The 15,069-nt window shown below is 41.7% G+C and overlaps 1 protein-coding gene across 2 annotated transcripts in view; it reads right to left on the minus strand.

The window, feature by feature from the left end:
* Positions 1 to 2,906: 2,906 nt before the first annotated feature.
* Positions 2,907 to 15,069, minus strand: part of spag9b (sperm associated antigen 9b) — a 41,531-nt gene continuing 29,368 nt past the window's right edge. For both annotated transcript variants that reach the window (XM_058405751.1, XM_058405752.1), the window contains 21 exons: positions 13,997 to 14,054; positions 13,622 to 13,774; positions 13,423 to 13,474; positions 12,666 to 12,796; positions 11,505 to 11,561; positions 10,194 to 10,370; positions 9,981 to 10,110; positions 9,645 to 9,737; positions 9,393 to 9,566; positions 9,140 to 9,311; positions 8,835 to 9,044; positions 8,334 to 8,517; positions 8,059 to 8,181; positions 7,895 to 7,975; positions 7,264 to 7,331; positions 6,984 to 7,132; positions 5,306 to 5,477; positions 5,023 to 5,136; positions 4,730 to 4,906; positions 4,380 to 4,514; positions 2,907 to 4,298 (listed from right to left, as the gene is read on the minus strand). In XM_058405751.1, coding sequence (XP_058261734.1) covers positions 4,180 to 4,298; positions 4,380 to 4,514; positions 4,730 to 4,906; positions 5,023 to 5,136; positions 5,306 to 5,477; positions 6,984 to 7,132; positions 7,264 to 7,331; positions 7,895 to 7,975; positions 8,059 to 8,181; positions 8,334 to 8,517; positions 8,835 to 9,044; positions 9,140 to 9,311; positions 9,393 to 9,566; positions 9,645 to 9,737; positions 9,981 to 10,110; positions 10,194 to 10,370; positions 11,505 to 11,561; positions 12,666 to 12,796; positions 13,423 to 13,474; positions 13,622 to 13,774; positions 13,997 to 14,054 — 2,729 coding nt within the window. In that variant the 3' untranslated portion in view covers positions 2,907 to 4,179. The remainder of the gene's footprint in view (positions 4,299 to 4,379; positions 4,515 to 4,729; positions 4,907 to 5,022; positions 5,137 to 5,305; positions 5,478 to 6,983; positions 7,133 to 7,263; positions 7,332 to 7,894; positions 7,976 to 8,058; positions 8,182 to 8,333; positions 8,518 to 8,834; positions 9,045 to 9,139; positions 9,312 to 9,392; positions 9,567 to 9,644; positions 9,738 to 9,980; positions 10,111 to 10,193; positions 10,371 to 11,504; positions 11,562 to 12,665; positions 12,797 to 13,422; positions 13,475 to 13,621; positions 13,775 to 13,996; positions 14,055 to 15,069) is intronic.

Below are 15,069 nucleotides of genomic sequence, written 5' to 3' on the forward strand. Positions count from 1 at the left end.
AGACAGACAGACAGACAGACAGACAGACAGACAGATATACAGACAGATAGATAGATAGATAGATAGATAGATAGATAGATAGATAGATAGATAGATAGATAGATAGATAGATAGATAGAGTCAGATGGATAGACAGACAGACAGACAGACAGACAGACAGACAGATAGATAGAGTCAGATGGATAGACAGACAGACAGACAGACAGACAGACAGACAGACAGATAGATAGATAGAGATAGATAGATAGATAGATAGATACAGAAAGTCAGATGGATATACAGACAGACAGACAGACAGACAGACAGATAGATAGATAGATAAAGTCAGATGGATATACAGACAGACAGACATATACAGATAGATAGATAGATAGATAAAGTCAGATGGATATACAGACAGACAGACAGACAGACAGACAGATATACAGATAGATAGATAGATAGATAGATAGATAGATAGATAGATAGATAGATAGATAGATAGATAGATAGATAGATAGGTAGATAGATAGAGAAAGTCAGATGGATATACAGACAGACAGACAGATATACAGATAGATAGATAGATAGATAGATAGATAGATAGATAGATAGATAGATAGATAGATAGATAGATAGATAGATAGATAGATAGATAGATAGATAGATAGATAGATAGATAGATAGAGAAAGTCAGATGGATATACAGACAGACAGACAGACAGACATACAGGTAGATAGATAGATAGAGAAAGTCAGGTGGATATACAGACAGACAGACAGACAGAGACAGATAGATAGATAGATAGATAGATAGATAGATAGATAGATAGATAGATAGATAGATAGATAGATAGATAGATAGATAGATAGATAGATAGATAGATAGATAGATAGAGAAAGTCAGATGGATATACAGACAGACATACAGGTAGATAGATAGATAGATAGATAGATAGATAGATAGATAGATAGATAGATAGATAGATAGATAGATAGACAGACAGACAGATACATAGACAGACAGTTATACAGACAGTTAGACAGATAGATAGATAGACAGACAGACAGATGGACATACAGATAGAGATAAACAGAGACAGACAGACAGACAGACAGACAGACAGACAGATAGATAGTATCTTTAATGCCTAAGAAAAATGTAGTATCTCTGGTATCTTTGATGAAGATGCAAATGAAGAAAGAGCTGATTAATTTGTCTAATCCCAAAGGATCTTAAAAACAAAATCGGAATATATTCAGTTACAACAAAAAGACAGGAGACGAGGATAAACGAGGACAAATGAAGAAATGCCTCTGACTAAGGGATAATTGACAAGTCTCATCCGCACCACTTGCAGATCTGACGAAACCTAATTAAGATGATGTTGTGTAGGATTGTTATTTCCATGTGCCTGATTAGTGCATTCAGACATCATCCAATTCAAACCAACGAACAGAATGTAATGAATACCATAATGATGATATTACAGCAATAATAAGGCAACTGGGATGAAACAGCTGGTGCCTCTCAGTTTTTCCTCTCACATATCCAAACATACACACTGTTAGATATTAAGCCCCTGCTGGTCTGAGTGTCCAGGCCCTCGGGCTACACCACTGCGCCTGCGCATGGACAGCAAAAACCCCGTCCTTCTGCCCTGGGAATCCTCCATGGATACACCAGCTGACTGGGTTACGTAACCACAGAGTCTGTTCAGGAGAAGGGGAAAGTGAGGGGGCAGACAGAGAGAGGAGGAGGATGAAGAGGAGGAGGATGAAGCAGGATGAGGGTAGTTTTGCACTAACCGACTACTGGTTTTGTATTTACTATGAACACTCCTTGTATTTCACCTGCTGATCTTCCCAGTTGTTTGTTTGCTTTCCTGTGAAGTCTGATTTTTTGGAGGGGGAGAAGAGGTGAAATACTTTGTGGAGACTCTAGAAAGATAACATGTTGATTTCATCAATAAACATACTCTCTAAGGGGGGGCAAAAAGTGCCTTTTCTATTTATACAAAACCCCAAAAATCACCTGGTTGCTGAATGCTGATATGCTTCATTGCCCTGGGAGAGCAGGAAATGTACAGCATGTTCTCTTTGCTGAGCCAGTCCTCTCTTCCTATGAAAGTCATTTCAAAGGCAGGGTAAAAGGCTGTGATACAATACTGCCCCCTTGTGTTAGAAGTAAGACATGACGGAGGTTAGTTAAGTTCAACTAAAAAAAGCAACGAGGATGGGGGGGGGGGAGAGAGCAGCAAAACACAGTGTCCCAAAAGCCTCCATACACAGAGGACATTTTTTTGCAGAATGTCTCCACCAAATCTTTCATATCTTTTATATTATATACTGTTTGCGAAAGAAGAAATAAAGGGACATATTGAACCATGCTGATGGTTGGATCAGAAGGCTATCACAAGGTTGCCCTAGATGATCCCTAAACTATACTTTACTGATGATCTATAAATAAGATTTCTTAAGCTTATGTCAAATCTGCTTGTGATACGGGGAAAAAACAAGCAAGAACACACAAGAATTCCCCAAAATGTCAGTTTAATAGATGTTAAAAAAGTGTAAGGCGAAGATGTTTTGATCGGAATGCGGCACTGTAAATGTCTGAGGGACGGGCGCTTTCACGGCGGTCGCAACCTTACAGCGGGCTTCGGGTGGGACGGTCGCAGCCGCTCGCATCTTTACACGCACTGATCTGGAAAAAGTGGCTTGAAGGATTACAGTACAACATCCACACAACTCTACATACCCAGCAAACACACTCGAAACTACCAACACTCTGGGTCTTTATAAAATAGTGCATAGCTCAGTAAAAGATACATTTCTAGGGTTAGTCATTCCGCTTGCTTATCAAATAATCCTCGAAGTAGCCGATGCTAATTTCAGTCCGTCTAAAACAACAAATCCACACTGTCTGTGTTTCATGTACATATTTATATTTTATATATATATATATTTATATTCAATATACAAAGTTACATTCTTATCTGCAAAGGCTCATTCATAGAAATAAATACTGAGATGGCTGAAGTTGCAACCTAAAGCCGTTTCTCCTCTCGTGGAGAAGAGGAACGGCCACAGACGAAGCCCCTCCAGTACGCCCAAACACTAGCATAACAGCAGCATAACATCAGCAAAATGTTAGCCAACTTGTTTACCGCATTACAGAGACCTGTGGTTAGAGTCTAAAAGACAAAAAGGTACAAAAGTGTAATAAAAATAGGCATTTAGTCTCTAAATCTACACACAACAGTGCTCTTTTGAGGAAACCAAGCAGTGAAAAGAAAAATCCCCACTACGACCAGTTCATGATCCTAGCGATATTGCATAACGGGTTTCCTCTGGACTATGGCTGATGTAATGAGTTAAATCTGTTCCTATCTTCAGAAGAGCACGATCTGATCATCCACAGTCATACAAAACTACTACAAATTCCTTTGGTAAGTTTTAACATGAATATATAAATAGATATTCTGCCGTTCATCAAACCTTCCTGTTATCACAGAGCAGCAAAGTACAAGAGATGAAAACGCTGCTCTGTTTTTGTTGTCTCTCGAAACGATCTGGGACGAAAGAAATTAGAGAACGGTGGCGTAGTTTCGAATGCAGCACAGCAGCCTAAAGACAAGAGCAGGCACTAGGGCATGCACGCTTTTTGCAAGCCTTGACTTAGCCTAGGAGCAGCTATTTCTCAAGAAGGTACTTTTTGGCTGTGCAAACATTTCGCCCTCCGGCCACTTACAACAGCTGTTTACACAGAACACAGTATTTCAGTTAACAATTGTCTACTTGTGCACCGTGTTGATGGATATCTTGATCTTGTGAATTGGAAAAAAAAAACCCCACCATAAAAGAAAGCAAAAGTGGCTGGAAAAGAACATTTAAAACCCAAAAAACTCCCCCGCTGGATTGTCCGGACTGATCAGTGCCGCTGTCACAGCTTTGGATGTGTTTTTGTGGATGGATGGATCCATCTATTTAGGTGCGTGCAGGATTATTGCCACAAAAGTGAATGTGCAAAGCCTTGAACGCGACTTCCTGATAGCTGGACGCAATAACCGTGTCCCTTCAACTGAAGACATGAAATCAAAAAAGAAATAAGAACGCAGACACAGAAGGGCAGACTCCTTTTGAAATGTTCGCTCTCGGCTGGTCGATGGGCCGCCCGAGTGTAAAAGCATCAAAAGCTCAGTCTTCGTTGACCATGACCTGCCACACTATAAGGTGACTGCGCTCTGCTTTTGCCAGGAAAGGCTGCAGCTTCAGAGTGGGTTCATTCAGGTCCTCTCCTTCGCCCGCTTCATCGCCTGAAATGGGGAAACACGTGATAGGAAAAATTGTGACAAAGGTTATGTTAGATATACAACGCCTGAGTGTGAGACACTAACCCATTCTGAAGTCAATGTAGCCTTCTCCACCACTCATAACTAGGACTGACTTGGAGAACTCCGGTGTGGGCGCGTCTGCTGCTGGCTTGTCACCACCTGCCTCGCCTCCTGCTCCAGCAGATGGGACAACATGGCCTATGAGAGGGGCAGCGCAATACACATGGCAAACAGAAGGAAAAATACGTCAATATGTGAACAAACAACAGAAGCAAATCTATGCAGATCAGCTGGACATTTCAAGGTTGTTTGATCCAGTTGTACTGAAGCCAGAGAATCAGACCATTGCAAAGCATGAAGTAAAAGACTATACGATGAAATAAAGAGCATGACCGGAGACTCACGGGTCATACCTGGAACAGCAGTGAAGAACTTGACTGCGTCTCGGTGGCCATGGAAACAGAGCTGTGCATGGGCCATGGAGCAGAAAGGGACGAACGTGCCCGCTGTCACTTTATCGCTGTTTTCATCACCATAGACACGGATCACGCTGCCCGGCCGGTTGGATGTTCCCTGGGTGACTTTCTTTGCTTTGTTAAATAAAAAATAAAAAACATTTTCAACTCAGCATGCTTTTAACGTGACAAAAAAGCAGCAGCATATTAACTACAGCAGTCAAGTGCGTGCACGTGTGTAAGTCACGTACTCTCGGTGAGAGGAATAGAGATGATGACGCCGTTCCCTGTTCCGACCCACAGGCGGTTACATGAGACCATCAAAGCTGTGATCCTCACAAAGGAAAAGCCCAGTTTCCCAGTACCTGAGAAAAGAAATATAACAAAACCTGAGCTGATAGGTCAGAAACAAAAAGGTAGTTTAATATTAGTCATCTGATAGGACACATCGAAGCAAATGAATCATATTAATGTTAGCAAAGAGAGCAGCTGTCAGAGGAAAAGCGCGTGTCGTTTATAAGTTAATGTGCTTACCCAGCATCTTGCTGACATATGGCTCTATGTCCACGTCCTGCAGATGTTGGTAGGTGTGTGCATGGAACAGTCGGAGTGTGGAATCTAAACGAATGGACACCCAGATTCCGTCTCCGTCCCAGGCTAGCTGCCGCACTTGGCTCTCTTTGCGTGGGTGTGCGTCAAAGGACTTCTACACATGAGGAAGAGCACCCTGAATATGAGAAACCTGCAAACATCTTACAGCCAACAATGTGTATGTTTACATGAGCACTAAACATCTGATTCTAATAAAGACAAGATATAATAAAAGATCATTTCCCTTTTTAGATTCAAACAGAAAAAATTAAAAAAAATTAAAAATCCCCGAAAAATATATGCCATTATAGAGACTAGAGAATGTCTTACAGAGAGACATTACAGAGACTAGAGAATGTCTTGGAGAGACATTAAAGAGACTAGAGAATGCCTTAGAGAGAGACATTATAGAGACTAGAGAGTGTCTTACAGTGAGACATTACAGAGACTAGAGAGTGTCTTACAGAGAGACATTATAGAGACTAGAGAGTCTTACAGAGAGACATTACTAGAGAGTGTCTTACAGAGACATTATAGACTAGAGAGTGTCTTACAGAGAGACATTACTAGAGTGTCTTACAGAGACACATTATAGAGACTAGAGAGTGTCTTACAGAGAGACATTATAGAGACTAGAGTGTCTTACAGAGACTTTACTAGAGTGTCTTACAGACACATTATAGAGACTAGAGTGTCTTACAGAGAGACATTACTAGAGAGTGTCTTACAGAGAGACATTACTAGAGAGTGTCTTACAGAGACATTATAGAGACTAGAGTGTCTTACAGAGAGACATTACTAGAGTGTCTTACAGAGAGACATTACTAGAGAGTGTCTTACAGAGACATTATAGAGACTAGAGTGTCTTAGAGAGACATTACTAGAGAGTGTCTTACAGAGAGACATTACTAGAGAGTGTCTTACAGAGAGACATTATAGACTAGAGAGTGTCTTACAGAGACATTACTAGAGTGTCTTACAGAGAGACATTACTAGAGTGTCTTACAGAGAGACATTATAGAGACTAGAGAGTGTCTTACAGAGACATTACTAGAGTGTGTCTTATAGAGAGACATTATAGAGACTAGAGAGTGTCTTACAGAGACATTACTAGAGTGTCTTACAGAGAGACATTATAGAGACTAGAGAGTGTCTTACAGAGAGACATTACTAGAGAGTGTCTTATAGAGAGACATTATAGAGACTAGAGAGTGTCTTACAGAGACATTACTAGAGTGTCTTATAGAGAGACATTATAGAGACTAGAGAGTGTCTTACAGAGACATTACTAGAGTGTGTCTTATAGAGAGACATTATAGAGACTAGAGAGTGTCTTACAGAGAGACATTATAGAGACTAGAGAGTGTCTTACAGAGAGACATTATAGAGACTAGAGAGCCAGAAATCAGATTATCAGAAATCAGATTTATTGAAAGACTCATGTAGACCTCTTAATATCCTCTTAATATCCCCCAGTCTGCTTACCCTGAATAAATAATTTTTTCAGCACATCTAATTTCTCACACCATAAAGAATAAGATTCTTATAAGACAAAAAGCTTGATAAAAATTACATCCAGTTCTACATCTATACATTTACGTCCATGAGCGGTTTCTCTTGCCTCAATTTTCATAGCATTGGGCTGGATAACATAGATCTTGTTCCTGTACCCACACCACACTTTATCATGCACCACCGTCATGCACCGGATGGAGTGATGCGGCCGGCCCAGGTCCAAGAGGTGGTAGTTGGTCAGATCCCACTGACCGTCTACACATGGAAAGACCACGGCACAATATGATCATTAAATGTAAGGGATGAATAAAAAAAATCAGAAAACATTTTAAAAATGATACTAAATGACAACATGGTGTAGCTGCTCTCGTCTACAAGAACCTTACCTTCTCCTCTGTGGAATATCGCCAAAGTACCATCAGCTAAGGCCACTAAAACCCGTCCTTTCACATGTCTACAGAGACAGACAGAGAGGGAGAGAGAGACAGACAGAGAGGGAGGGAGAGAGAGAGAGAGAGACAGACAGAGAGGGAGGGAGAGAGAGAGAGACAGATAGAGAGAGAGAGAGAGAGAGAGAGAGAGAGAGAGAGAGAGAAAGACAGAGAGAGAGAGACAGAGCAAGAGAGAGAGAGAGAGAGAGAGAAAGACAGAGAGAGAGACACAGAGCACAGAGAGAGGAGAGAGAGAGAGAGGGGGGGGGAGACAGAGACAGACAGAGAGGGAGAGAGAGAGAGAGAGAGAGAGAGTGAGAGAAAGACACAGAGAGAGAGAGAGAGAGAGAGAAAACAAAAGCGAGAGAGAGAAAACAAAAGCGAGAGAGAGAGAGAGAGGGAGGGAGACAGAGACAGACAGAGAGGGAGAGAGAGAGAGAGAGAGAGAGAGAGAAAACAAAAGCGAGAGAGAGAAAACAAAAGCGAGAGAGAGACACAGAGAGAGAGAGAGAGAGAGAGAGATAGTAACATGAATTTATTGTGTAGTGTAACTAAATTCATTTCTGATATATTGCACTCTACGTACACGATGCCCAACACAGAGTCCTTCAGCTTTATTGAGTGCAGACATTTCTTCCACTGTGCGACAGAGGAGTGGACATAGATACTGCAACAGACGGGTACAGGACATTATGCTCAGGCCAAGATATTTTGTAGATAACGAGTGACAGATCCAAGAGATCAACTCACCATCCATTCTGTGCCCCAAGCCACATAGTGGGCAGGACACTACTCATTTTGTTCGCCTCCTCCCTCATCAGGTCTTGCTCATCAGGTATTAAACTGACCCCGTCCTTTACGAGATCACATTCCCTAAAGCGTTATTCAGCAGTAAAACACAAGCCCCCAGTTTACCATGGTGTCTATGAAATCTTTATAGCTAAGCATTTCATTTCCAGGACACACCGTACAGATAAGGTGTTAAGCGCTATGTAGCAAGACGTTTGCCAAAAATTTAGAAGCACCTCTGTGTGTACGAGGACGGTGTGTCCCTATGATTCTGGACTCCCAGCGGGTCAGTAAACACATGTTCGGTGTAGATCCCAGACTGGCCTTCCTCTGCAGGCGTGGTGTTGCTGCTCTCTGTGGCCTCCAAGGCCTCTTCAGCTGCAGTCACTCCAACCTGCCTGCGCTGCTCTAACACATCGCCTGAAAAGGAAGGGGAAAGAAAAGAAGAGGGAGCGCTTAACATCAGGAAAATTAAATACAAAGGCTGGTATGAACCTACTGGACTGATTTTACATTCCAGGGATGTTGCAAAGCAGTGAAAACTGCAAAGAAAGTTAGCACAAGTAGCACAGACGACCCCAGGAATGTTTGTAGTTGCCTGTCCATGCAAAAGACACCAAATACGATTAGCTGCAACTAGCCACACAAAATATCATGATTAACTGGCACTCCGGAGTGTTTACAAAGTCACTGAGGTTTTCCAAAAGAAAGTCTATGAAAGTCATTTGAACCCCTACCATCGAAGGAGTCTGTGCCGTCTGCGGTTTGGGGAACAGCGACAGCTCCCTCTACAGAGCAGCCGACCACAGTGATGCCATCCAGACCGCGCTCAGAGCCGGCGAAGCTGCTGTTCGCTGCAGTGCCGGTCTGTGGTGCCCCTTCAGCCCCAGCTGCATCGCTTTTAGCAGGCACTTCTTCACCGGCAGGGTAATCTGTTTCCCGGGCACCTGCAGGACAATCATCCAACATTACACTAAAACTCAACTGGAAGCGGTTTTATGTGTAATATTTCTTGTGGCTTTCTGCAACGTTCTCTTCACACCTGGCACGCTGGTGATGCAGAGCAAGTGCGAGTTACAGACGAAGAAGTTCTCCAGGATTTTTCCAGGCTGGTTGGCATCAATCACTATGACATTGGAGGTGGTGTTAGTGCTGGTGCAGATCCACACCAGACTGGAGAGCTCGTTCTGCTGCCTCAGCTCTTTCTCTTGCTCCTGTTAAACACACAATAACCCAAGTCAGAATGTCTGGAACGTCCGCAATGCATCTTTATAACCATTTCTACTGCCTTTTACCTTGAGCTCCTGCTCCAGTTTGTCTAAACTGCTCTGAGAGCCTCTTGCCTTTCGGGAGCTCAGGCTGCTGCTCTCCGTTTCGGAGACATCTCTATAAAACACGCTCGCTCCTACAATAGAACCTCCGTCACGTGTCTTTCCTCCTGACAGATTCACCCCGGCAGCACACCACAGCTACACACACATGGAACATCTAAGGTCAATCAATCATCTTAGATCGGGTTTCTGAGATGATTTCTCAAATCTTCTTACCTTCATGGAAGCATCTTTCTCGTCCAAAGGTCTGAGGTAAACGGGCACTGGTAAATTCTTCACTTTACTGTCACCCTGTGCACCATTTGAAACCTTTTGTAGAAAGAGGGAAACTCAAGTGAGCAAAACATCAACAAATGTTAGAGATGACTAACTAAATTTCCCCCAAATTATTCAGTAGAGAGCTTTTAAAGAGAGAAGCTATTTCATAAACATTGATAAACCCTTCATCATTTTGGTCTCTTAAAAATAGCACACATAATATACTATATACTAATATAGAAATATATATATTATATATTTCAGGGCACATTTCAGAGGACTTTATGAACATACCTTATATTTCTGAGGCAAACTCCAGCCATAGGCTTGTATCCTACCATCTTCTTTCTGGACGTGAGCCTTCACCTGCTGGTACTGAGCTCTCTTCTGTTCTCTACGTGACACGATGTTTTCCACCTCCGGACTACAAACACAAACACACATGCGAATCTTCATTCTAATCCCCGATGGCGTGTTATAAAGGAGATTCAAAGAGAGATCGCTCACTCGTCGTTGAGGAAGTCAAAAGCCTTGGATTTGTCGCTGGGCAGCTGGGCAAGCGTGCTGCTCCTCTTCTTAACGGAGGGCACGATGTGTGAGGTGGGAGCGTTGTACTTAACATTAACAGGAGCCTCTGGCTTTTTGGCTGCACCGCTTGAGGATGAGCTGAAGAGCCTGCTAAAACTGGGGGATGAGAGGAAAAAAAAGAAAGAAGAGAGGAGGAAGAGAGAAATGGAAAGAAAGAGGGGGGAGTAGAGAGACACAACACACAAGGACTGATATGCAGACACAAGCAGTAGCTGCAGCAGTGTTAGATCTCAAAGGTGAACAGTTAGGGGGTCAATGGGTCACTTCCCAAACACGGGGCATGCCCCCACCCTGCTTAGCAACAACTCACGATCAGCCCGAGACTGAGATGTCAGACCGTTGCAAATGCTGCTCATGCGAAATTAACATAAACGTTAGAGAACCGATAAAATAAGCTGGACACCTGCTGGACACTCATACATACACTTTGTAAGGACAAACTGATTTCTACTTGTTTATCTAGTCAATTATTAGTTGCTGTTTACATTCAAAACATCAGAAAAATGATTAAATATATCTTGTACTGGTAAACTATGTTATAGTATATATTTTTAAATTAAAGTGTGTTAAGGAATCATAAATGCACACCATGTTAAGATCATACAGTCTATACACACACACACACACTCTCACCCCACCCACACACCTTCTACAAACACACAGGACAACAGGAGGGAGGAGGAAGGGTACATGAAAGGGACACACAGGAGAATAAAGGAATTTTGAGTATGCAAAACCCCAAATATTTATCCAAATCCAAATCACACCACAGCCAGAAAATGCACATAAATCCCAAGACCAAGACGTGGGAATGGCCAAGAGTGTTGATATCAAAGACTAAAAAGAGGTAAATAATAAGGTCTCGTGCAATGAAAGTGTGGGCATTGCACGGCAGTAGATTTCGAATTTTGTTCCAATTACCTTTTATGTGTTAGCTTGGTTGTAAAATAAATAAATAAATAAATAAATATCTGCTGTCAAAGTTTCAAGGAAAACCATTCCCAAATCCAAGAGCATGTTTTGCTTTTCAAAGCCAGACCAACTGCAAGAGTGGATTTATTAGCATTTCTAGAAAATGTTACCTACATCCTGGATAAAAAATAAATAAATAAATAAATAAATAAATAAATAAATAAATAAATAAACACATGAAAAGGAGAGGGGGAGATAATGAATGAGTGCCAAAACATACAGGGCAACAAGAACATTTAATCCGGAGGGAAAGCTTACAATTGCCAGATACTGGATTTTTTCTTCTCAGTCAGAGTTGGGTTTTCTCTTGAGGCCCTGCGTGAGGAGGAAACACAAATCAAAGATCAGAAACAGAACATCTATCATAAATCAAGTCAAATCATGATCATCTGAACGTGGTGTTTTCTATAAAATCTACATATCCAGCTCTTAGTGTTTAAATACTTGGTGTTTAAAACACACTGTAGAGAATCTGCTTTTTATGTAGCTTGTAGTAGTGCTAGAAAAGTAGCCTTTAAATAACAGTCCCATCACCATGTGGTGCAATTGTTATTAACTGAAAGAGACAGAGACCAGTACCTGAAAACGTATTTGCCCACATATATATATATAATTTATATTTATATATATATATATATATATATATATATATATATATATATATATATATATATATATATATATAAATTATATATATATATATATATATATATATATATATATATAAATTATATATATATATATATATATATATATATATATATATATATATATATATAAATTATATATATATATATATATATATATATATATATATAAATTATATATATATATATATATATATATATATATATATATATATATATATATATATATATATATATATATATATATAGAGACACCAGACCATCACACCCATGTGTTCCTTCCCCAAACCGTTTCCACAGAGTTGGAATTATACTGAATGCTTTGCATGAGATTTTCCTTCAGTGGGACTGAGACCTTTGCATAAATTGACATCCATGAAGACACGTTCGCCAAGGTTGAACTTGTCCTGCACAGAGCCTTGACCTCAACCCCACTGAACACTTGAAGTAAACTGGAACACTGACCGAACCCCAGACTTCCTCTCCTAAAATTGATCAGCGCCTGATCTCACTAATGCTCTTGTAGCTGAATCCCTACATCCACGCTCCAAGATCTGATGGAAAGAGGGACTAAATATGTTCAGAAAGCACATACGGGTGTGACAGTCAGGTGTCAGTATAGTGCGTCAGACATTTCTCATACTGTGCTTTCTATCCACAAAACAAAAAAAACCGTCAGCTTGCATGGTAATTAGTGCATTTGTATTGGATGACTAATCCCCCGGCTCTGAAAAGACAAGCAGCTCTTTGTCGGTACCAACTGACTGCTCACCGGATCATCTCTGTCCACCTAACAGCCTCTTGCAGCTCCATCAGCCTCTCCTTGTACTGGTTCCTCTCCATCAGGACTCGGGCCATCTCCACCCGTGTGAAACGCTTACGCTGGGCCGTGGGAACGTCACTCTACAGTCAGAAATCATGTTTAAAATACCAACATTTGATCTTTATTATTTACTAATCACATAGTGATAATAATCACATTGTATTATCTACTAATACACTATATTGCCAAAAGTTTTGGGACACCCCCTCATTATCATTAAATTCAGGTGTTGTTTTTCAGGGTTAGTTGGTCCCTTAGTTCCAGTGAAAGGAACTCTTAATGCTTCAGCATACCAAGACATTTTGGACAATTTCATGCTCCTAATTTAGTGGGAACAGTTTGGGGATGACCCCTTCCTGTTCCATCATGACTGCACACCAGTGCACAAAGCAAGGTCCATAAAGCAAGTATGGTGTGAGTCCTGACCTCAACCTGATAGAACACCTTTAGGATGAATTAGAGCAGAGACTGTGAGCCAGACCGTCTCGTCCAGCATCAGTGCCTGACCTCACAAATGTGCTTCTAGAGGAATGGTCAAAAATTCACATAAACACACTCCTAAACCTTGGGGAAAGCCTTCCCAGAAAAGCTGTTATAGCAGCAAAGGGTGGGCCAACTCCATATTACATTCATGTTCATGTAAAGGCAGATGTCCCAAAACTTTTGGCAATACAGTGTAATTGGTCAAGAAGAGTGAAACACTCACATCATCTTCCTCTTTTGTCTTCTGTTTGGTCACCTCTAACTCTGCCCGAACCCTGTAACAATGAACAGCTTTAACATCCTGTACAGACATACTTGTTATACTCTCTATTTAAATGTGAACAATAATATTTTGTTTATTTATTTCTGAGTATAATGCTTTTTACTTCGTATGCTTCATTTTATCGGCATTTCCATGTCACCTTTTAATCTCCTCCTCCAGCTCCTTGTTCTTTTCCTCCAGTTTGTCTTTGGCCTGCCTAAGGACTTCCATCTCGCTCTGCAGTACCTCATTGTCGCAGGTCAGCTGATCCACACGACCGATCAGGTCATTTTTCACCATGGTCAGAGCATTTCTGCAGTAGAGTGAGAAAGAGAGAGAGAGACTCCAGGGTTTAGTTAGTGCTTCATCTTTGTTTGTGTTGAACTGTTATGCCATGAATACACAGTAGATGGCAGAAGAGATCAGTAGAAACATCAGACATCTGCTGCAAGACCAAGAACACCAGTGTGTGATGACCAGTGTGTGATGACCAGTGTGGAGAAAATCAGCTCTAGTGAAAGAGACAGGATCTTACTTTGTGTCCAGGAGCTGGGCGTTCTCCTGGATGAGGTGTTCTACTTCACGACCCATACCTGCACAGAAAAAACACGCATTTCATTCACTTAGACCAAAACTCGTTCTGAAATATGTCTTGGTTATACTGAAAATCTGATGAATGATATTTGAAAAAGGATCATACATTACTAGCATTTTTATAATAATTTGTATTATGGTTTATTATTATTACTACATTTCTGTAGGTCTTCATCTATTTAACTAGGAATTAGGTCTTTAAAATAAACATCAGCACACTCTCTCTCTCTTTCGTACACACTCACACGCTCTCTCACACATACACTCTCCCTCTCGCACACACTCTCACACACACACACACGCTCTCTCACACATACACTCTCCCTCTCGCACACACTCTCACACACACACGCTCTCTCACACATACACTCTCCCTCTCGCACACACACGCTCTCACACATATACTCTCCCTCTCGTACACACTCTCACACACACACACACGCTCTCTCACACATACACTCTCCCTCTCGCACACACTCTCACACACACACGCTCTCTCACACATACACTCTCCCTCTCGCACACACTCTCACACACACACGCTCTCTCACACACGCACTCTCCCTCTCGCACACACACGCTCTCACACATATACTCTCCCTCTCGTACACACTCACACGCTCTCTCACACATACACTCTCCCTCTCGCACACACTCTCACACACACACACACGCTCTCTCACACATACACTCTCCCTCTCGCACACACTCTCACACACACACGCTCTCTCACACATACACTCTCCCTCTCGCACACACTCACACACACACGCTCTCTCACACACGCACTCTCCCTCTCGCACACACACGCTCTCACACATATACTCTCCCTCTCGTACACACTCACTCACACGCTCTCTCACACATACACTCTCCCTCTCGCACACACACGCTCTCTCACACACACACACGCTCCCTCTCTCACACATACACTCTCCCTCTCGCACACACACATGCTCTCTCACACATACACTCTCCCTCTCGCACACACTCTCACACACACACGCTCTCTCA

Source organism: Hemibagrus wyckioides, linkage group LG13 (genome assembly GCF_019097595.1).
Source record: "Hemibagrus wyckioides isolate EC202008001 linkage group LG13, SWU_Hwy_1.0, whole genome shotgun sequence".
Taxonomy (NCBI): domain Eukaryota; kingdom Metazoa; phylum Chordata; class Actinopteri; order Siluriformes; family Bagridae; genus Hemibagrus; species Hemibagrus wyckioides.